The sequence below is a fragment of the Dromiciops gliroides genome, chromosome 3 (genome assembly GCF_019393635.1).
Source record: "Dromiciops gliroides isolate mDroGli1 chromosome 3, mDroGli1.pri, whole genome shotgun sequence".
NCBI classification, from domain to species: Eukaryota; Metazoa; Chordata; class Mammalia; order Microbiotheria; family Microbiotheriidae; genus Dromiciops; species Dromiciops gliroides.
The window spans coordinates 338,524,207-338,548,183 of record NC_057863.1 but is presented as its reverse complement, the minus strand read 5'-3'; the positions used below and the strand labels follow the sequence as shown (position 1 = coordinate 338,548,183).

At 37.6% G+C, this 23,977-nt stretch overlaps 1 protein-coding gene across 3 annotated transcripts in view; it reads left to right on the top strand.

Moving 5' to 3' along the window:
* Window positions 1–6,470, top strand: part of OSBPL11 (oxysterol binding protein like 11) — an 89,534-nt gene extending 83,064 nt beyond the window's left edge. For all 3 annotated transcript variants that reach the window (XM_043997245.1, XM_043997244.1, XM_043997246.1), the window contains one exon: window positions 4,729–6,470. In XM_043997245.1, the coding sequence (XP_043853180.1) occupies window positions 4,729–4,794 (66 nt within the window). In that variant the 3' untranslated portion in view covers window positions 4,795–6,470. The remainder of the gene's footprint in view (window positions 1–4,728) is intronic.
* The last annotated feature ends 17,507 nt before the right edge of the window (window positions 6,471–23,977 follow it).

Genomic DNA, 23,977 nt, shown 5'->3' with positions numbered 1-23,977 from the left:
AGCCATCCAACAGCACGTTAGGTGGCTTCACAAAGTAGAAAACACCCTATCACTGGAGTTTCGCAAACAGAGACTGAAAGCTTTTGACATCAGTAAATACATGAGAGAAGGAACGAATTTCCTCTCTGTAAAGCTGTAAAAGGAAAAAAAAAGATTAAAATTTGTGAGAGTTGATATAAAGGTACTAAACTGTATTTAGATATCCTTTTCTTTTTTCGTTCTCCTGTTACTGTTTCTTTCTGTAATAACACAGATAGCTAGAATGTTCAGTTTGTTTATAATTTCAGTTCTAACACATTTTTTAAAATGACTTTGATGAATATTGAAATAACTCCATTGAACTTTTCAGTTTGACAGTAGCTGAATTCTCCTGTTGGGACAGAATATTTGGTCTTTGGCTTTAAAGTTTATCCACTTGGTATTTGAATTATGGCCTACGAAAATAAATTTGTGCCAAGTACCAAGCCTCACCTTTTACCTTGTACCATGTCTTAGTGCAGTTAGAGCCATCAGCTTCCAAATCTCTCTTTGACTTGTGCTTCATAAAACTGTTAAAAAATCACATCATTTTTATGTTTGTAGATTAAAAACTAGAAAGCATGTCCCTTTGGGACAAGAAGGGGATTTAAAAATGCTAATATTCTGGCTCTTTATCTTATCTATTGTGGTGACTCTCAGGGATTTGTAGCACCTCTCTCCACCTCTGCTAAAGGTTTGGTTCTTCGCAATACTTTAAACACTAGAGTTTGTAGTCAAATAAATAGGCTAGATAGTCTAGTCCCACGGGGTACAGATCTTGTAGAGCACTGAGTAGAGAGAAGAGAGCTCATTCTAAGGCCTGACTGTAACAGAAACTTTGATAAAACTCAAAGTAAGCCTTTTTATCTCCCTTTGTCTCAGTTTCTCAGGTTGTGATAAGAATATCTTCTCATTATTTCACAAAGGTATTATGATGATGAAATAATACCTAAAAAGCAATTTGGAAAAAAAGGTACTTAAAAATCCCAGGGCAATATTATGGTTATTAGGCAACAGTCAGTAAATTCATTAAGCACCTACTATGCGCCAGACACTGTGCTAAGTATTGGCGATTCAAAGAAAGGCAAAAGACTAGTTCACACAGCTAGTAATACCCTTAAGGAATTCACAATCTACTGAGGGAGACAAATATAAAAAGAAACTGAGAGGGGCAGTGAGGGAGAAGCATTTCCAAGAGTTTCCCTGAGGATGCATGGGCTTTAGGAAATTCTTCAGTCTTGGAGAATGACAAAGTGGTTTCCCTTAAATGGATGATGTCCACCATCCAACCAGGAGAGAGGGACCCCAAGGACAGGGGTTGTAGAGGAGATGTGAGTTTCAGAATAGATGTCATCTTTCAAGATGATACGTTTTTGGAAATAATGAAGGTCCAAGAGAATATCTGGGGTGGGAAATGATGAGGTGACTTCTATGAGAACTATTGTTTATAATTCTCTTAATTATTAGGCTTATTTAACACCATTCATTAATAACTGTAATTGTTTTCAGCATCACCATTTCTGTATTAGCAAAAAGGAACTGACTAGGTGCTATTTGGCAGTGTGGAAAACTATAAGGCTGTTAGTTGTACAGTTTGATTGATCCTTGGAAAAATGTAGAACCACTCAGACAGATAAAGGTGGGGGGAAGGGATGAAAGGAGGAGGAACATGTTTTTCATAACTAAAGGAGGCTTTATACTACTGTTATTTGCTACTCACTGAACTTCAGAAATGTAGTTTAGGTTTAGTTACAGGAGATAATAAGATTTAGGTAGTTGCAAAGAGAAAACATGTTTTATAGCCTATCTCAGTCCTTTTAGGGATCTGTGAGTTTACTGGTGTCAGTATTTCCTTCACCAAGGCAGATTGCAGTTTTTCTATGCCTTACCTTAGTAGGTAGTCTTCATGAACTGTTGTGGTTGAAAAAATTCATCACTAAGTAGCCTACATTCTTGTTATAAGCTTCTTCAGACTCAGTGAGTATAGCCTCCAGTTACAGAAATACACAGCAGCACATCAGTGACTACCCTTTTCAGCTTGGAAGAACCTGACAGAATTTATACTCTGCTGGAGTGTCACCTTCAAGATCTCAGCATCACCTTCATGTCATGAGGAGGCTTTAGCAGATCTTAGACAAATTTTGTTGCTTATGCTGCTAAAAATTTAATAACTCATGAATGTGTTTAAGGTAAAATTGTCATCAAAGACGAAGAGATATCATTTAAAAACATTATTTAATAGTTAAATGTCACATTTGTATAGTGCTTTATTATTTTTAAAGCACATTCATGAGTATCTCATCTGATGTTTCTGACTTGGGAAGCATTTGTAGTTCTCCTTATATTACAGATGAAGAAACTGAGTTTGAGAGGTTGACTTCCTTGAAGTCACATAGCTGAACTGGGTCTAGAATTCTGATCACTAACTCCTTGTCTAGTCTTGCTTTCCACTATGCCTCACTGTTCTTTCTCTCATACAGGGCAGATGAGGAGAAGCAAGAGAGAGTTCAGTAAAAAAGTAAGGAAGTTACTTCCTGGAATAGTGATGTGTAGATGGAATAGTAGATAAAGATAAGATCCATCTGTGCTTGAGAGCATGGTAGCGAGAAGCAAGCTACCTTGTACCCAGTAGGCATCATAGAATTCGCAAAAACATTATAGAATATTACCGGCATGAATAGCATACTATAAATTGATTGTAAATCTCTTGAAAGGAAGAACCATATATTATTTTTCTTTGTGTCCTCCAGAATCATTAACATTGTGCTCTTTAAATATGTGTTGTGGAAAGAAAAGAATAAAGGGATTCATAGTAAGAACTTCTCTGAGTTGTTATTTTCTTTTTTTTGTTTTTTTTTTGAGTTGTTATTTTCATTGGTACAGAGACACCTGAGTCTGACTTAGACCTAGTGTTTGGACAAGTGCGACCATTTAAGTTGTGTCAACTAGTGAACAAAAAGTTTAGCCCTTTATTTAATCTACTAGCTATGTCAATTGGTGAAAAGAGATAATCTTCATGAGAAAAACACAGACCTCTTTATAGACAAGGTATCTTCCTCCAGGTCATGCAGAAGTGAAATTCACTTAAATTTTCTTCCAGTACATTAATTTTACCACATTGTATAACTTCCACCAGTGTCACATTGACATTAAACTTCTTCTTCTTCTTTTTTTTTTTTAGTGAGGCAGTTGGGGTTAAGTGACTTGCCCAGGGTCACACAGCTAGTAAGTGTTAAGTGTCTGAGGTTGGATTTGAACTCAGGTACTCCTGACTCCAGGGCCGGTGCTCTATCCACTGCACCACCTAGCTGCCCCGACATTAAACTTTTTAATGAGTTTCCCTATCATTTTATGATAGGTGGGTTCACAAAGTATAAATATATTATCTGATCCTCAAAATAACACTTAAATGTAGATGGCATATATAGTATTACCCATCTCACTTCACAAGAAAGGAAACTAAGACACAAAGAAGGTAAGTGATTTGCTTGAGGTCATTTTGCAGTTTCAGAAGATATGTTTGGAACCCAAGACTTCTAATTTAGTCCAGTGTTCTTTTATTTACAGCATTTGGCTTTAGAAACAGGAGCAAGAATGGTCTTTCCTTTCCTTTTCCCCCCCGATTAATAAGCCAAGTGATTCAAAACTATTTGTTGTTGTTGTTGAGTTGTTTCTGACTCTTTGTAACCCCATTTTGGAGTTTTCTTGGCAAAGATACCAGAGTGTTTGTCACTTCCTTCTCCATCTCATTTTACAGATGAGGAAACTGAGGCAAACAGGGTGAAGTGAGTTGCCCAGGTTCATATAGCTAGTAATTGCCTTGAGTCTTCCTGACTCTGAGCCCTGTGCTCTATCCACTGAGTTACCTAGCTGTCCCTCAAAACTATACCGTGAGCCAAACTGCCAATATTTGGGATCTTTTCCAATGAACCTCCTGGCCTTTACATCTGTATTTAAGCCTGCCAACCAAAATCCACCCCTTAGACACTTTCATATGTAGGTGCTCTAACATACGCCCCCCCAAAATCTCCTTCCCTGCTGTGCCATAGCATATATTTGATCATGTCTCTGCCTGTTTTTCATGGTTCTTATCACCATCACCCTTACCATCCCAGGCTCTGGCCCTGTCTTTGTCTCTCCATTATATCCTTATATCTGTGGGACAAGGGAACAGGAACAAGAGAGAGTAAATGGGATATAATATTTGAGGATTTGGACGGCCAAGGGGAGCCAAAGTATCCTTCTTGGGTCAAACATGCACAATTTCTTCTTGTTGGTGTACCAGAAGAGCTTTCTTTCACTTCAGTAAGCAAGGATGGCTCTGTAGCATCTTGGAATAATCATCAGAATTGCCACATTTGATTTATGCTCCTTGAAAATAAGAATTGTTTCTTTTTTTTTTAATTCATTTTTTCTATTTGTATTTTCAGTGCCTAGTGTTGTCAGGCTCATAGTAGGTACTTAATAAATGCTTGCTAATTGATTGATTTGGTGGTCATAGGTGAGGTCTTACTAGACGAGAACTTCACACCCTAAAGTACAGACATTTCTTCATGCCCTGGGCCAAAAAGGCAGAATCTCCTACCAAGGCCATTACTCTGGTGTGAGAAGAGGCTTCTATCTCTAGAATGGGCAACTTCTCTCTCTGCTTACAGAGAGTAAAAGCACTTAGTGGAATCCTTCTCTAATTTCTTTTTCCATTTGTTTCAGGGAGAAGGCTGGGTTTATTATGACCCCCTTTGGAAAACGATCCCAGTGACACAACCTACCGAGTGACACGTGCTAGCTAAGACTCTACAGTATTTGGTTTCTTCTGCTTACTTTACCCCTAACTGTCAGAATGGAGTCACTGCAATGAGTGTCTTGTTTTATGATGGCACAGTTTAAAAGGACACATCTACCAGGGCACTTTAGTACTACCAAAAATCAAAGCTACTGAAGAAAGGTAGTGGACCTTTCCACCAACTTCTTTCATATAATGCAAACAATGCCATCTTCAAGTCTTTTACGTGAATTATTAGGTGATTTATTTTTATCTGGTTCCTGATACTAAGGCTGACCAAGTTTCAGATCACTTGACTTCACAAGTAGCAGCCAGACCCAGTGGCATGGGCACAATGGCTCTGGTTCTGTTGATGTAAGAAGCATAGCCTCTTTTAAGGTCTATATTTTGCTTTTTGTCAGGGACTGGCTACTCCCTGCACATAGAAGCAAAACCAGAATTGCTGAAATTGCACAGCTTGTGTTTCAAAGAAGAAATTTGTGAAAGAAGACCTCAACTGAGGAGTATTCAGTCACTGAACCTGGAATCAGTGTTAGAAACCAGCCAGATTGGGGTAATGAGACACTTCTCTTCTTCAGAAAAGACTGTACCCATGTCTGTGAAAAGTATCAATCTCTGTTGGAACTCCCTTTTTAAAAAAAATTTATAAATTGATTAGAATTATAACCATGGAGAATTTTTTTCCCCTCTCAACCATTTTAATATACTTGAAGACAAAATTGACTTGAATGGAAAAAAGTCCTTCAGAATGCTTTTCAGCAGATTTTAATAAATATCACATGTGAGAGACTGTTTTTAACAAATGTACTTGTCAGTGTGGTGAGGTTTGGGGACTTTCTTGAACTAAGGCAGTGACGGGAATAGCAAACATTAAAAAATGTATTACTTTTTTTTGTCCTTGATTTTTTTTTTCCATTTTGAAAGCAAATATCCAGTATTATATGCTATTCCTGTGGATTACTTTGATTCAAAATTTATTCAAAATTCAAAGCAACCATCAGTATTTGTCATTAATCTAGGAAGAGCTGTTAATTGTGATGGAGAACACATGAATTGTAGTTTTGTTTTGTTTTGGAAATCATTATATGTCAAAGAAAGGTTAGTATGAAATAGAAACATTAGGAAAATGTATTCAGGTACAAACATTCTTTTTTTTAAATAAGTATTTTATTGAAGCTTAAGAATTGCTGGCAATTAAGAGAATAGTGCTGATTATGGCTTTCATTATACATTCATTCAACAAGTATTTATTGAGTACTTACTGTGTACTCAACACTTGTTATTACAAGCTACCTTAATTTTCCCCGAGTGGTGCCTTATTCTGTTTTTTCTGATGTAGTCTTCCAATCAGTGTGTATCTGTAATAAAGTTGTTCACCAGCCATTTCAGGTGGCTGGTTCCATTGCATCATCATGAGAACTCAAAACTCTGTGTGATCCTCTCACTTGTGTTCTACTAAAGGGATAAATGACATGAGAACATCTTAAAAAAGGTTTAAAAAAGTTTTTCAACAAACTGTAAATCACACATGCAAAAGATTTCCTTTATCCACAACTACTTAATAATTCCCTTGTTCATTTTGCTGTGAAATGCACTGAAAAATCTCAAAATGAGTCGTATAGTCCCTGTGTGGGGAAATGGAAAAATAATAAAACTACAAAACAATGAACAGCCTTTGTCTTTTCTCAGAAATTGGATGATTGGGAAGAAGTAGGAATTCATATCACTAGATTTCTTGCTCTATTCATTTGAGAGGTCAGTAATTTCTCTCCAAACCCATATCTTCTAGAATCTTTAACTTGCAGAATAAAGGTATCAGGTGTTCTCTTCAATTCAGCCAACTCTCAAATCTCTCCTGTGTACAAAGTCTTCTTCTAGGCAGTGTAGATAAAACCCAGTTTTTGCCCTCGTGCTTGCAATATAGTATGAGTTAAGACATACATAGATAACTACAAGACATGGTGACTCATGATGAGTACCATAGGGAGATAGAAAACAATGTTTTCTGTGAGGTTCAAAGGGGAAGCTTATTTTACCAGTAGGAGACCAGCAAAGGTCTAGTGGAGAGTAGGTATCATTTGAGTTGAGCTTTACAGGACGATTAGAGATAAAAGTGAAGGGGGAAGAGGGAAACGTTCCAGGGAAGGAATAAATAATGAGTAAAATCATGGGAAAGCACAGAGCACCGTGTGGAAGGGACACTAGTACAATTTGGCTGAAGCAGTGTCCATGTAGAAGAAGAATGAGATGTGTTTGCAAAGGTAAAGCAGTCTTTCAGAGAGGCAAGGAACTCCTAGGATGGAATGTTGTAGACATTGTCAGATGAGGTCACTGTACTACATGTTTTTGTTTAACCAGTTTTCTTTGTTATGAGGAAGGGCTCAATTTTAGGGCTGAGGGTGAAGAAAGGGAAGGGGGTGGGATTTCCAGAAAAGAAAAGGCATCAAGAAAATTTTTTTTTTTTTAAGAAACAAGGGGGGGGCAGCTAGATGGTGCAGTGGATAGAGCACTGGCCCTGGATTCAGGAGTACCTGAGTTCAAATCCGACCTCAGACACTTAACACTTACTAGCTGTGTGACCCTGGGCAAGTCACTTAACCCCAATTGCCTCACCAAAAAAAAAAAAAAAGAAAATAAAAGAAACAAGGGTAGGCTAGTACCAAATTGTGGAAGACCTTAGCACCTACAATGTACTAGGCAATGGAAAAGATACATAAAATAGTTCCTGACCTGAAAGAGTTTATAATCTACTAGGATCATAGATTTAGAGCTAACCTACTCATTTTACAAATGAGGATACTGAGGCCATGACATGTGGAGGGTCACAAGACTAAGTAAATGTATGGAGTTAAATTTGAACCCAGGTGTTCCTGACTCCCAAACCTAGTGTTTTATCCACTGGCATGTATGCAAATAGTGTTAGAAAGTAGTGTCATAAATTCCTGGAATAAACAAGTACAAGAGCTAAATTATAGAGTGTTCCCAAAGTCTTACTGCAGTTTTTAAGTTTTAAAATTTAAATAGCTTAAAACTGCACTAAGACTTTGGGAACCCACTATATTGCTCAAGATGCCATGAGGAAAATTGTACAGGCATATAAACATTAATTGATACAGGCAGCTAAATATTGTGTCTGATTTCCCACAGGAAAACGGGCCTGTAGGTGCCTTTGAATTTAGTGCAGTTATATCCCTCTGGAGTCTGCACTCATTTGCAAGTGTTTTTTTCTTCTTCTGGCTTTAGCGTTTCTCTTATGTGCCTTTGACAGTAAAGCCTCTTTGATATAAAACTGTGGTTGAAGGTCTTCATTTCCTCTTCTGATTTGGGGATTCAGCCAAATTCTAGAATCTAGAGTAAATTCATTTTCAGAAGTTTCTAGGAAATATACTTTGGCATACTTTGCAGATTAGACAGAGAAACTTTATTTAGGAGAAATACATTGACCTAGAAAAAGGCCCAAGATGACTAGAGGTTGGGTTTTTGTTGTTTTTAGTTTTATTTTGACAATTTATACCAAACCCAGTAGGTGTCCATTATGATTTGAATAAGAGGTGAATTTGGCTGACTGTTGCCCTCAGCTGATAAAACATTTCATTCTCCGGAAGGGACAAACCAGAGCATCATTTGTGTGTACTGCCTTTGGTCCTCAGAGAATCCCAAGCTAACAAAGAGTACCAAGGAAATCCTTTTTTCAAAAAAGCCAAAGTTCAATTAAAAAGTACTTATGAAGTCTAAACCTCCATTCAGATACATGACCCTGGAATGATTTAAGTATTTGGAATCTGCTGATTTCTTAAGAATCTAAAAACATTTATTAAACAAGACTCTTGCATCTTGACTCAGGAATTTACCTTAGGTGTGTATGTTGAAGGCAGTATAATATTGTAGATTCAGAGCTGGAAGCAATCTTAAAGGCCATACGATTCAAATTCTTAATTTGACAGATGAGGAGACTAAGTAACTTATACAGATCATGTAGGTAAACATTTTATAAGTGCCTTCTATGTTCCAGTGTGCTAAGCCTGGAGATGCAAAGAAAGACAAAAGACATTTCTTGCCCCCAGGGAGCTCATTATTTAATGGAGGAGACAACATGGAAACAACTATGTATAAACGAGCTATATACAGGATAAATAGGAAATAATCAATAGATGGGAAGTATAAGAATTAAGAGAGATTGGAAAGTTTTTCCTGTAGAAGGTGAGATTTAAGGCTAAGACTTTAAGGAAGGCAAGAGACAAATGATGAGGAAGGAATGCATTTAAGGCCAGAGTGAGTGAGAATTCTTGGAGTAAGGCAATGGGAGTTGTTTTTTTTTTTTTTTTTTGAGAAATGTCGAGGAGGGCTGGGTCATTAGATTGAGGGTATGTGGGGGAGGAAAAACTGTAAAGTTTAACAAGGCTGGGAAGGTGGGGGTTGGCAAGGTTATGAAGAGCTTTGAATGCCAAACAGGGTTTTATATTTGATCCCAAGAGTAATAGGGAGCCACTGAGGTGTATTGAGTTGGGGGAATGACATAGTCATACCTGTGTTTTAGAAAAATTACTTTGGCAACCAAGTGAAAGATGGACTATGGGGAGGGGGAGGTGTGGAGACTTGTGGCTGACAGATCAACCAGAAGGTTATTTTTTTAAAAGGTCCAGACATGAGGAACTAAGGAACTATACCAGGTGGTGGCAATATCAGAAAAAAGAAGGCATATTTAAGAGATGCATCAAAGGTGAGATAGTGAGGATTTCAGGATGATTCCTGATTTGTGAGTCTGAGGGACTGAAAAAGATGGGGGTGTTCTCAATAGTAATAGGGACATTTGGAAATGGGGGGGGGTTGGGGAAAAGATCATGAGTTCAGTTTTGGATATGTTGAACTTAAGATGTCTACTGGACATCCGATTGATGTCCAGTAAGCCAGTAGGAAATTTGTGATTATCGGTCATCAGAGAAGTTTGCACTGCATGACTAGATTTGACCTTCATAGCATAGAGATGATTGAATCTATAGGAGTTGACGAGATCACCAAGTGAAGTAGTGTAAAGGGAGAAGAGGAAGGGACCCAGGACAGAGCCTTTTGGAACGCCCATGCTTAGTGGGTCTGTCTTGGATGAATATATAGACAGTAAAGGAGACTGAAAAGGATTGGCCAGAGAGGTAGGTGAAGAAGCAGGATAGGAAAACCTAGAGAGAAGAGGATAAACAACAGTGTCAAGGTTGGCAGAGAACTCCAGAAGGATGAGGATTGAGGAAAGACCAGTGGATTTTGCAGTGAAGAGATCATTAGTGACTTTGGAGAGATTAGTTTCAGTGGAATGATAAAGTTGGAAGCTGATTATAAGGGGTTAAGAAGAGAGTGAGAGGAGATGGTGGCAACTATTACAGACAGTGTTTTCAACTTTAGCCATACCAAAAAAGCAGGAGACATATGGTAAGATAGTTAGCAAAGGATCAAGGGAAGATTTTTTTTTTGAGGATGAGGGAAACTTTAGGCACGTCATAGGCCATAAGGAAATAGCCAGTGGACAAGGAGAGATTGAAGATAAGTGAAAGAATGGAAATGATAGTGGAGAAAGCTGCTAGAGGGGACTTGGAATCATTTTTTCAGGTAGAAGAGTTGGCCACATCATCATGTGAGAGAGGTGAGGGAATAAATACAGTAGCAGAAGGCATCTGGGTAATGTGAGATAAAGAGGGGAAAAAGGGAACTCTTGGCAAATGGACTTAATTTTTTCAGTATGTTAAGAGGCAAAGTTCTTAGCTGAGATGGTGGGGTGTGTGGAGCCATTGGAGATTTGAGGAAGGATGAAAATGTTTGCAAAAGTTGGGGTGGTGAATGGGTTAGTGAGTTCAATTAAGAAAATATAAAACAATTGCCTAGCACCATTGAAAGTTCATTTGAGTGGCAGCTAGGTGGCGCAGTGGATAAAGCACTGGCCCTGGATTCAGGAGTACTTGAGTTCAAATCTGGCCTTAGACACTTAACACTTACTGGCTGTGTGACCCTGGACAAGTCACTTAACCCTAACTGCCCTGCAAAAAATAAAAATTAAAAAAATTTTTTTTAAAGTTCATTTGAGGGGCAGCTAGATGGCGCAGTGGTTAAAGCGCTGGCCCTGGATTCAGGAGTACCTGAGTTCAAATCTAGCCTCAGACACTTAACACTTACTAGCTGTGTGGCCCTGGGCAAGTCACTTAACCCCCATTGCCCCGCAAAAAAAAAAAAAAAAAAAAAAGTTCATTTGAGGTTATGCAATATAAATGTGTAGTGGATCTAGTCAGGATTGTTGTGTGATCATACTCCACCTTCATTCAGCAACTCATGTAGGAGAGAAGGCATTGGCTGGTAGAAGTGATCCAAGGCTAATGCTTGGAGAGGCATAAGTGGTGATAATGATAAGGGGACTTGAGAAGAAGACAGTATAGAGTTGAATTGATTCACCCAAAGGTCAAGATGGAAGAAGGAAGAGAGTGTGCAGAGATAATGATGGTCTAGAAGAGACCTAAGGAGTAAAGGGATTGGAGGTCACATCACAGACAAAAAAGGATTTGATGGTGGAAAGCAGAGGGAGAGATTTCAAAAAATATTTTATTTTTCCCTGATTACATGTAAAAACATTTTTTAACTTTTAAAAAATTTTTGAGTTCCAAATTCTTTCCCTCCTTTTTTCCCTCCCCTCTCCCTGAGATGGTAAGCAATCTGATAGGTTATACATGTGCAATCATGTAAAACATTAACATATTAGTCATTTTGTGCAATAAAACTCAAACCAAGAAATAAATAAAGTGAAAAATAATATGCTTCAGTCTGCATTCCAATTCCTATCAATTCTTTCCTTAGAGGTGGATAGCATTTTTCATTATGATACCCTTTGGGGGATTGTCTTGGATCATTGTATTACTGAGAATAGCTAAGTCATTCACAGTTGTTTATTATATAATATTGCTGTTACTGTGTACAATGTTCTCCTGGTTCTGCTCACTTTACTCTGCATCAGTTTATATAAGTCTTTCCAGGTTCTTCTGAAATCATTCTGCTTGTCATTTCTTATAGCACAATAGTATTCCATTATAATCAAATACCATAACTTGTTTAGCCATTACCCAATTGACGGACATCCCCTCAATTTCCAATTCTTTACCACAACAAAAAGAGCTGCTATAGATATTTTTGTACAGATAGATCCTTCCCCCCCCCCACCCTCTTTTAATCTCTTTGTAATACAGACCTGATAGTGGTTTTGCTGGATCAAATGGTATGCACAGTTTTATAACTCTTGGGGCATAGTTCCAAATTGCTCACCAAAATGATTGAATTGGTTCACAACTCCACCAACAGTACATTGGTGTCCCAACACATCATTTCCCTTTTTTGTTATATTAGCCAATCTGTGAGGTGATAACTCAGAATTGTTTTAATTTGTATATCTTTAATCAATAGTGATTATGGGCATTTTTATATGACTAGATAGCTTTGATTTCTTCATCAAACAATTCTTTTTAAAATTTTATTTTTCAATTAACAAAAAATCCATTTCTCCCTCCAATTTAAAAAAACAACAACCACTACCTTGTAACAGATATATACAGTGAAGCAAAACAAATTCCCACATTAACCTAGTCCAAAAATATATATCTCAATTTGCACTCTGAGTCCACCAGGAGGTGAGTAGGATGCTTCATCATCAGTCCTGTGGAATCGAGGTTGGTGGCCTTGATCAGAGTTCAAACCTAGTTCTTCAGTCACATCACCCAATATTGCTTTGTTGAAACTGGTCCTTTTAAAATCATACTTAAGAACAATCCACAAGCATTTGAGTGCTTAATATGTGCCAAATACTTTACTAAGCACTGAGGTCATAAAATGAATAAATATAATACCCTGGGAGTTTAGCTTGTTCAAAAGGCTCCCAAACCACTATGAAGAGTCTTTGAAAATTATGGAGAATCAAAAAGGTGTTAGGGTACTATAGATGATATAAGGTTATCCTGATTTTTTAAAAGAAGAAAGTAGATTCTTTTAAACTCTTAGGACCATGACTGATTCCTGGAAAAATTCTAGAATATATTATTTTTTTCTTTTTCTTTTTTGGTAAGGCAATTGGGGTTAAGTGACTTGCCCAGGGTCACACAGCTAGTAAGTGTCAAGTGTCTGAGGCCAGACCTGAACTCAGGTCCTCCTGAATCCAGGGCTGGTGCTCTATCCACTGCATCACCTAGCTGCCCCTAGAATATATTATTAAAAGGATGGTATTTGTGAGCCTTTCAAAAGATAAACAGTAATTGCTTTGAGCCAACATCGATTCTTTGAAAGCAAATTAAAAGATCATAGAATTAGAACTGGGTGATCTTGGAGGCCATATACTCCAACCTCCTGCATGCTACAGATGAGAAAAATGAAACCTGTTGAGATGGCTTACCAAACAAACCTCTCTCTGTCTCTGTCTCTGTCTCTCTCTGTCTCTCTGTCTCTCTGTCTCTCTCTCTCTTGATAGGGTCATCATGGAAAACCATGATCTCAGAAGTGCCAAAATTTCAGGTAACTTAAATGAAAAGGGAAAGACACATAGCATATGTATATAGGATGTACTTACTATTGTATATTTATATAAGTTGTATTACTAACGATGACTTATGCATGAGGATAAAATACCTCCAGAGGTGAGGAGCTCATGATGTACCAAGGCAAGGCAATACACTTTTGAATAGCTCCAATTATTAGGAAGTTCTTTCTTATGTCAGTAAATCAATCAACAAGAATTTGTTGAACCAAATTCTTTCTTCCTACAATTTTTATCTTTGGCTCCTAGTTTTCCCTTCTATGGTCAAGCAAAGAAGTCTAATCCCTTTTCCCATGACAATCCTTCAGTACTTGAAGGTAGCAATCATGTCCCTTAAAGTCTTCTTTTCTCTAGAATAAACATCTTGATCTCTTCAGCCAATTCTCCTATATCAGTGACTTAAGTTCCCTTAACCATCCTGGTTGCTTTCTTTTGGACATACTCCAGCCTATCAAAATCTTTTCTAAAATGTGGTGCCTAGAACTTATTGCAACACTCCACATATGAGGTCTGACCAAGGCAGCATATAAAAGAACTATCAATAACTTAATTCTGGCTACTAGTTTCTATTAACTTTTCTAGTAACTTTTCTTGAGTGCCAATTGCCCATAGTAGTTACTGGAAAAAATGTGAGTTGATGATGCCTGAGTTGGAAGGACCCAACTGGCTGCTGTATTAGTATCTCCCAGTAGATGTCAGTTTCTGCTCTTATTTAGAAAAGCTGCGATGTCCTATGCCCTCCTATGCTGAAAAACAGAAGTCCCTTTTCTCCAGTTTGGTTGGTAGCCATTCCAAGGGGAGAACCCTAGCCAACCCTTTTCAGGGTGAGCTTGACCATCAAAAATAACTTGACTGGGGGCAGCTAGGTGGAACAGTGGATAAAGCACCGGCCCTGGATTCAGGAGGACCTGAGTTCAAATGCGGCCTCAGACGCTTGACACTTGCTAGCTGTGTGACCCTGGGCAAGTCACTAAATCCCCATTGCCCCACACAAAAAAAAATTAATTAATTAATTAAAAAATAACTTGACTGATAAAGAGTACCTGCTGAACTCATGGAGGGTTGCCTGAAAAGTAAATCAGATATCCTCTAGATTACTTGCTCAGGAGGTCAGCATGGCATGTTTTGGTGAAAAGAGCCCTGGACCTGGGACTATTGACTCAGTTTGAATGCCAGCTCTGCCACTAAATGATTGTGATATTGAGAAAGTTACTCGATCTCTGATGGGCCTCAGCCCCCCATCTTTAAATTAAAGAGGTTATACTAAATGATTTGTAAAATTCTAAAATTCTCTGATGATCTGAAAATTCCCTTGGGAGTAAGGAAACCAGGGTTCTAAACCCTAATACCCTCATAAGTTTATCTGCTATATATGTAAATTATTCTCATAAAATTTTTATGTAGATGAGAAAGTAGGTGCAAAATATCTTTTTCCTCCTTCTAACTTGTTTTAAAATAAGTTTTTATCGATACCTTGTTTCTTATATCATCATAGTTATCCTAAGCATCTTCCCTCTCCCTCCTAGAGAGCTGTCCCATATAACAAATATGTTTAGAGGAAAAAAAAATCAGCACAACTGAGTAATAAATTGAAAAAGTCCAAAGATGTGCAGTGTATAAAATCTGTGGATCTCCCACCTCCCCAGAGTGGTAGACTGGGCCGTGTCCTCTCATATCTATTCAATTAAGTCCAGTTCGATATTAATGATTTGTTACATTTACTTTTGATTTTTTGGTGTGTAGTTGTTCTTTCCATTTTTTTTTGTAGTTATTGCATATATTGTTTTCTTGGCTCTACTTACTTTATTTAAGGTCATGGAGATTTTTCCATTCTTCTCTGTATTCATTACAGACATAATTTCTTACAGCTCAATAATATTCCATTACACTCATGTACCACTGTTTAGCTATTCTCCAGGTGATGGGCATCTATTCTGTTTTTAATCCTTGGCTATCACAAAAAAAAAAGTTTTTGTAAATATTTTGGTATATATGGGATCTTACTACTCAATAAGCCTTGGGGTAGGTATAAGCCTAGTTATGGAGTCTCTGGTTCAAAGGGTCTGGACATTTTAATCACTTTATTTGTATAATTCCAAATTGCTTTCCAAAATGATTGTACAATTTCACAGCTCCATGAACTATGTATTAGTATGCCTATCATTCTACAATACCTCTCCCCCGCAACATTAATGGTTGCCATTTTTTGTAACTTTTGCCAATTTTCAGGGTTTGAGGTAAAATTTTATAGTTTTTATGATTTGCATTTCTCTTATTATTAGTGATTTAGAATATTCTTTGATGTGGTTGGGAATACTTTGCAATTTTTCTTTTGAGAACTATTTGTTCATATTCTTTGACCACTTACCTAATTGGGGAATGGCTATTGGTATTATATGTGTTTATTATTTATATATTTTAGATACCAACTCTTATCAGAGAAATCTGATACAAAGATTTTTCCTCCATTCAATCACTTCCCTTCTTTTTTTTTTTTTTTTCCTAATCCAGAGTCTTTATTTGGGTAGCCTGGGGTGCCCTACTGGACCGAAATAGTGGCTCCAAGGACACCTAGATCACTTCCCTTCTTATCATGGGGAATTAATTTTGTCTGTGCTGAACCTTTTCATTTTCAAGTAACCACAGTTATCTATTTTTCCTTTTGTAATTGCCTCTATCTTTTGTTTGTGTAAGAATACATCTCCTACTCAGAGCTGTGAGAAATATTTGGTTTCTTTCTCTTCTAATTTTTTTTTGTATAATTTTTTATTATTAAGATCACATTTTCATTTAGAATGTATTTTTGAATATAGTGTAATTTGTTGGTCTCACCCTAATTTCTGCCAGACCGTTTTCCAGTTTTCCCAGCAGTTTTTTTTTTTTTTAAATCAAGCAGGGAGATTTTTTTTCCCTAGGTAGTTTGTTTTCAACTTCATTAAACATTGGGTTATTGAGTTCTCTTTTTATTCTGATTCTTCCTTGTCTAGTATTTTCCATTGGTCTTTCTATTTTTTGTAACCAATGCCAGATGGTTTTGATGACTGCTGCTTTATAACATAGTTTGAGGTTTGGAAGTGCTATTCCCTCTTCATCCCTTCTTTTTTTCATTATTTCCCTTGATATTCTAGATCTTTTGTTTTTCCAAATGACTGTTATCATTATATCAAGTAGTATAAAGTATTCCCTTGATTGTTATAGCATTAAAAGAGTAAACTAATTTTGGTAGTGTTGTCATTTTTATTGTATTGGCATGGCCTGTTCACAAGCATTGGATATTCTTCCGACTATGTAGATCTTTCTTTATTGCTTTAAAGCATGTGTTGTAATTGAATCTATACACGCCTTTTGGGTGCTTTGGTGGGTCAATCCCCAGATATTTTGTGCATTTTGTAGTTATTTGGAACGGAATTTACCTTTCTTTTTTTTTCTTTTTTTGCTTCTTATGTTTTGTTATTATTATATGTAAACACTGTTGGTTTTTGAGGATTTTTTTTGTAACCTGCAACTTTGCTGGAGCTATTGTCTCAAGTATCTTTGCTGATTCTCTAGGATTTTCCAAATAAACCACTATATCAGCAGCAATTAGGTATAGTTTTATCTCTTCTTTACCTTTATGCCTTTCATTTCTCTTGTCTTATTACTGTGGCTAGCATTTCCAAAACTATATCAAATAATGGTGGAGAGAGTCAGCATCCTTGCCTCAATCTTATATTTATTGAAAAAAGTTCCAGTTTATTCTCATTGCATATTCTGCTTGCTTTTGATTTTAGATAGATGCTTTTTATGATATTAAAAACATCTCTCAAAAAAAAGTCCCTTTGACTATACTTTGTAAAATTTTTAACATTAAGAATGTATTTTGGGGGCAGCTAGATGGCACAGTAGATAGAGCACCAGCCCTGGAGTCAGGAGTACCTGAGTTCAAATCCGGCCTCAGACACTTAACACTTACTAGCTGTGCGACCCTGGGCAAGTCATTTAACCCCAATTGCCTCACTTAAAAAAAAAAAAAAGAATGTATTTTGGAGGCAGCTACATGGCACAGTAGATAAAACATTGGGCCTGGATTCCGGACGACCTGAGTTCAAATGCGGCCTCAGACACTTGACACTTATTAGCTGTGTGACCCTGGGCAAGTCACTTAACACTCATTGACCTGTTTAAGAAAAAAAAAAGAATGTTGTATTTGGTTAAAGGCTTTTTCTACATCTATTGAGATGATCATGTGGTTTTAGATGTTTTTATTTTTAATATGATTAATTATGTTGATTTCCCCCCTTAATGTTGAACCATCCTTGCATTACTGGTATAAATACCACATGGTCATAAAGAATACTTTCTTGAATAATTGCTGTAGTCTGTGTGACAAAATTTTGTTTAAATTTTTAAAATCAATGTTCATTAATGATACTGCCCAATAATTGGGTTCTCCTTCTCCCCCTCCCCACCGTGTTTTAATATTTTCCTGGTTTAGGCATCAGGACTATATTTGTCTCTATTTTTTCCTCAATTTAAAAAAATAAAGTGAAGTATGGGTACTAAATGTTCTCAAAAAGTTTGATAGAATTCTCCTGGAAATTTATCAGGATGAGGAGGTGGTTTTTTTTCCCCCTCTTTGGTAATTCCTTTATAGCTAGGTCTATTTCCTATTCTGAAATTGGGTTATTTCAAGATCTCTAACTGGTCTTCTGTTTTTAATGTTGTTGAATTAAGTCATGTTCAACTCTTTGTGACCCCATTTTGGTACTGGAGTGGTTTGCTATTTCCTTCTGTAATTCATTCTACAGATGAGGAAACTAAAGCAAACCTGGTTAAGTGACTTGCCCAGGTTCACACAGCTAGTAACTGTCTGAGGCCCCACAGCTCTATCCACTAAGAATCTAGAATAAGCAGAAGGAAAAGATAGAGTGAAGAGAGAAAAATATTTTTTGGAAAGGGGCACAAAAATGTAATTTTCAAAACTAACAAATAGAATTAACTAAAGGGGAGAATCTAATTGAGAGAAAAAAAGAGGAGGAAGGAATATATACAGAAATAAAAGATGCCCCTTCTGTTGGTTGGGGTATCTTATATTTTTGAAGGTATTCTATTTTTCTTTTGTTCTCAGTTTTGGTAGCATATAACTGTGCATAATATGTTCTGATTACTCTTTTTTAAAATTTCTTCTGGTCTTGTTGTCGTTTTTCATTTTCATTTGTATTTCTTTTATTTTTTATTCTCTTCTTTTAAAATTTTATCCATTTTTTCATTTTGTTGAATTTTTTGATCCATTCACATTTAAAGTTATGAGTGTTAATTTTATATTTTCTTCCGTCTGTCTCTAATATTGTTTTTTTAATTATTTTCCTCTTCTGCTGTAAATACAGTATTATGTTCCTTCAGTTACATTATCTTAATCTTTTTTAAAAGGTGATCACTGTTCTTACTAGTTTTCTTCTCGTCACCCTTGATCCCCTCTTCTCATTTGTAATCACTTTCCCTTTAGAGTTATATTAGTTTTTCTTTTCTGCTTTTATCCAGTTGCATATTTCTTCCCCCTCTTTTTTCTGTCTCAATTAGATTCTCCCCTTCAGTTAATTCTGTTTGTTGGGTTTTTAAATTTCATTTTTATGCCACTTTCCAAAAAAGATTTCACTCTCTTCATGCTTTATCTTTTCTTTCTGCTTACTCTAGATTCTTATTCTCTCATTCATGACCCCCTATAATCATATGATCTCTATCTTTTCTCTATATTCTTCATATAATCAAATAATTATATAATATCCATTCTAGGCTCTCCCCTCTAGGTACTTTCTATCACTGCCTTGTTGTAGGACTTACCCCATGGTTTTCCCTTTTTCATTGTGCCTCACTGCCAAAATAATGCCAATTATTACAGATGTCAGAGAAGACACTGCCTCATGGCAGAATCCTTCCCCCTTTCCTCTTCCCCCCACCTCCAATCTCTCTCTCTCTCTCTCTCTTTTTTTTTTTTTTGGTGAGGCAATTGGGGTTAAGTGACTTGCCCAGGGTCACACAGCTAGTAAGTGTTAAGTGTCTGAGGCCGGATTTGAACTCAGGTCCTCCTGACTCCAGGGCTGGTGCTCTATCCACTGTGCCACCTAGCTGCCCCTTCACCTCCAATCTCCTGCTGATCTTTTTTCCCCCTACATTTGCCTGAAAATCTCCTTTCTGTTTTCATAGTTTCCCACTCCTCTAAGTTCCAACTCCTCTGCTCCCAGAATAGTGATTTTTCAAGCATCAAATCCTCCAGGCCTCATCCAGTGTAAGGTCCTCGTTTCTCTCACCAACTATCTCTCTTAATCTATAGGAAGATCATCAGTGGAACTCCCTCCCTCTACCAAAGACCTCTTTCCTTTCTTCCCTTTTTCAATCTTCAGCACTCACTCTTCTCTATCTCCCTGCTATCACATAACCTCCCATGTTGAAATGTAGTCCTATATAAGAAGCATTTACCTGTAGGCAAGGTATTTCCGGTTTCTGCCCAAAATGCCCCCTGTCCACCTCTTCACTGTTATCCCTACCAGATTTCAACCTTTATTCCTCTCTCCTTATAAAAATTTAGAAAGAAGTCTTCTACTGGTCTTTCTGTTGTCACTCTGTTGCTGACCTTCCCTACTGTATTTATTCCGTCTTTCTGCATTTCTTGGTTGGGTTATTTGAGAATCAAATAATCTCTTCAGTTCTGGTTTTCTTTTGAAAAACATTTCAACTGTACATATATAACCTATATCAGATTGCTTGCTGTCTTGGGGAGGGGGGAAGGGAGGGAAAGGAGGGAGAAAAATTTGGAACTAAAAATCCTATAGAAACAAATGTCGAAAACTATCTCTACAGGTAACTAGAAAAATAATAAACTACTTTTATGATAAAAAATTTCAAACTCTTCTTTATTATTGAACATCCTTTTGATCTGCTCAGTTATGAGCATTTATGCTCAGACTTGCAGGATTGGTCACCCTTGGCTATAACCTGACCTTTATTGCTCTTCAGAATACATTATTACATACTCTCTTTCTTTTTCTAGTGGGTGCAGAATAATCTTTCATTATCTGAATATCTTTTCCTTTGTATCTTTTCCTTTGTATATTTTCCTCATGGCTTATAGAATTTGTTATTTCTGAATTGAATTGTTAAATTTAACCACTATTTGTCTTGGAGTTTATAGCCTTGTTATCTCCTATCAAAAACAACTGACCTGGAAAACAGGTCAAAGCAATATAATCTAATAATCACCAGACTACCTGAAAATCTGAACCATTGAAAAGAGATGCCATATTTAAAGAAATCATGAATGAAAAACTGCCCAGATATATTAGAGCCAAAGGGCAAAGTGAAAACAGAAATTCAGTGCTTATCTCTTGAAAGAAATTTCAAAATGAAAACTTCCCAAAAGATCATAGCCAAAATCCAGAGCTTTTAGAGGGAAAAATACTCCAAGCAGCCAGAAAGAAAGAGATCAAGTACCAAGGAACCATAATCAGCATCACAGCTGACTTGGCTGTTGTCATGATAACAGAAAGGAGAACTTCAAATCTGATCTAATAAAAGGCAATAAATAACTAAACAAACAAACAAATAAATAAATAAAGGAAGGAATGAACGAATAAATAAATAAGTGGATGGATGGACAAATGAATGAATAAATAAATAAATTAATAAAAGCTTATAACCAAGAATAATTTATTCAACAAATACAGGGAGATATAATTATAGTTTTGACTCTTTGTCAAACTGCCTATTCATATTTTTTTGGGGGGGGGGTGAGGCAATTGGGGATGACTTGCCCAGAGTCACACAACTGGTAAGTGTCAAGTGTCTGAGGCTAGATTTGAACTCAGGTCCTCCTGACTTTAGGGCCGGTGCTCTATCCACTGTACCTCCTAGCTGCCCCCCTATTCATATTCTTTGACCATTGATCAATTGGGGAATGACTCATATTCTTATAAATTTTACAAAGTTCTCTATGTATTTGAGATATGAGACCCTTATCCAAGAAACTATCTATTAAATTTCCTCTCCAATTTTCTGCTTTCCTTCTAATCTTGGCTACATTGGTTTTATTTATACAAAACCTTTTTTTTTGTGGGGCAATGGGGGTTAAGTGACTTGCCCAGGGTTACACAGCTAATAAGTGTAAAGTGTCTGAGGTCAAATTTGAACTCAGGTCCTCCTGAATCCAGGGCTGGTGCTTTATCCACTGTGCCTCCTAGCTTCTGAGAGAGAGCTCACATCAAGTGGGGAGGAAATCAGGGAAAGCTTCGTGGAAGAAGTGGCATTTGATCTGGGTTATGAAGTTTGAGTTGGATTGTTGAGGGTTAACTGCTTCTCTTGTATCTCTAGTCTGAAACTAACCAGTAATATACAGCATGCCAGAATGCATTTCCATTCCATAAACAGTTGTTAAGTACTTTCAAAGTGCAAGGCACTGTATACTTGGTGCTGGGTAAAAGTAAAGGCAAAATATGAGCATTTCTGACCATAAGCTTACATTCTAGGTTGCTGGGTTGGTGGTTCAGAGAATGTACAGTAGGAACATACTTAAATACAAAGTACAGATAAAGCAATACAAAAAGTGAGTGGGAAGATCAGGAATGGTCTCATGTAGAAGATGATACTTGAGGTCCAGTCTTTAGGTAAGGAGTAAGTGCATTCCAGTAATGGGGGGCTGCTGGTGCAAAGGTCTCCCTAGCTGGCTCTTTTTTTTTCTTATTCTTCTTCTGTATTTCTCATGTTTCCTAGTTGTCTGCTGATTAGTTTTATGACCCTAAGGAGACTTTTCACTTTTTCTTTTTAAAAATATTTTAAATTTATTTAATTAAATATTTCCAATTATGCTTTTATTTTTAACATTCATACTTGAAATTTTGAGTTCCAAATTTTCTCCATCCCCCCACCTTGCACCCATTGAGAAAGCAAGCAATATATCATTTATACATGTGAAGTCATGTAAAACGAATTTCCATATTGGGTATGTTACCTAAACACACACACACACACACACACACACACACACACACACACACACACACGAAAAATAAAGTGAAAAAAATATGGTTTAGTCTGTACTCAGAATTTATCAGTTTTGCCTCTGGATGTGGATAGCATTTTCTTTCTTTCTTTCTTTCTTTTTTTTGTTGTGGGGCCATGGGAGTTAAGTGACTTGCCCAGGGTCACACAGCTAGTAAGTGTCAAGTGTCTGAGACTGGATTTGAACTCAGGTCTGCCTGAATCCAGGGCCAGTGCGTCATCCACTTCGCCACCTAGCCGCCCCATCAAGGATCCTTTAGAGTTGTCTTGGATCATTGTATTGATCAGAATAAGTTTTTTATGGTTGATTATCACTATAATATTGCTTTTACTGCATACAACCTTCTCCTGATTCTGCTCATGTCACTTTGCATTAATTCACGTAAGTCTTTCCAGGTTTTTCTGAAACCATCCTCCTCCTCATTTCTTATAATACAATAGTATTCCATCACAATCATATACCATCTCTTGTTCAGCCATTTCCCAATTGATGGGTATCCCTTCAATATTCAATTTGCCACCACAAAAAGGAGCTATAAATACTTTTGTACATATAGGTCCGTTTCCCTTTTCTTTGACCTCTTTGGGATATATACCGAGTAGTGGTAATTGCTAAGTCATACACAGTTTTATAAGTCTTTAGGGGTATAGTTCCAAATTGTTCTCCAGAATGATTGGACCAGTTCACAGCTCCACCAACAATGCATTAATGTTTCAATTTTTCCACATACCCTCCAGCATGTCAGTTCCCTTTTCTGTCATGTTAGCCACTCTGATAGGTGTGAGGTGGAACCTCGATGCTGTTTTAATTTGCATTTTTCTAATCAATAACAATTTAGAGCATTTTTTTATGTGACTACTGTTTTAATTTTTCTCTTGAGAGGGACCATCACCCTCTAACTCCCCACCCTGTGCTACTTTCAGTCCAAGAGATCGCTGGCCTAGATGGTCGCCAATAAGGCGTCTCCCAGCTCTGACACCCATTCGAATCCAGTGGTTTCCCCATTGCTTCCAGGATGAAACTGAAAATCCCGTTTGATTTTTATAGGGTCCTCCATAACCTGGCCCCTTCTTACTCCTTCCCCTCCCCTGTGTAATCGGTGATCCAGGCACCCCGGGCTCCAGGCGGTTCCTCCGGCTCTCGGCTCTGGGCATTTTCTCTGGCTCCCCCTTCTCCCTCCAGGTTTCCCTCGCTTCCTTCAGAACTCCCCCCAAATTCCACCTTCTAGGGGAGGCCTTTCCTGTTCCCCTTCGTGATAGAGTCTTCTCTCTGCAGATCGTCAATAGCTCGTTTGTCTGTAGTTGTTTGCATGCGCTCTCCTCCCCCTTCCCGCTTAGACCCGGCGCTCTTGGGGAGCAGGGATTGCCTTTCATCTTTTTCGGCATTATTCTTATTACACACAGGAGGGGCTTGTTTAATAAATGCTCCTCGGAGGACTTTTTGTCCCCTCTCCAACCTCCCCTCCTCCCCCCGCCCCACCCTGGGTCCGTATCCTCCTCCCCCCCTCCCCTCTCCAGCCCCCGCCCCGCCCTTGGCCAGCCTCCTCCCCCCCCCCCCACGGATGGTGTGGCTCAGAGGCGGAGGCGGGGCGGAC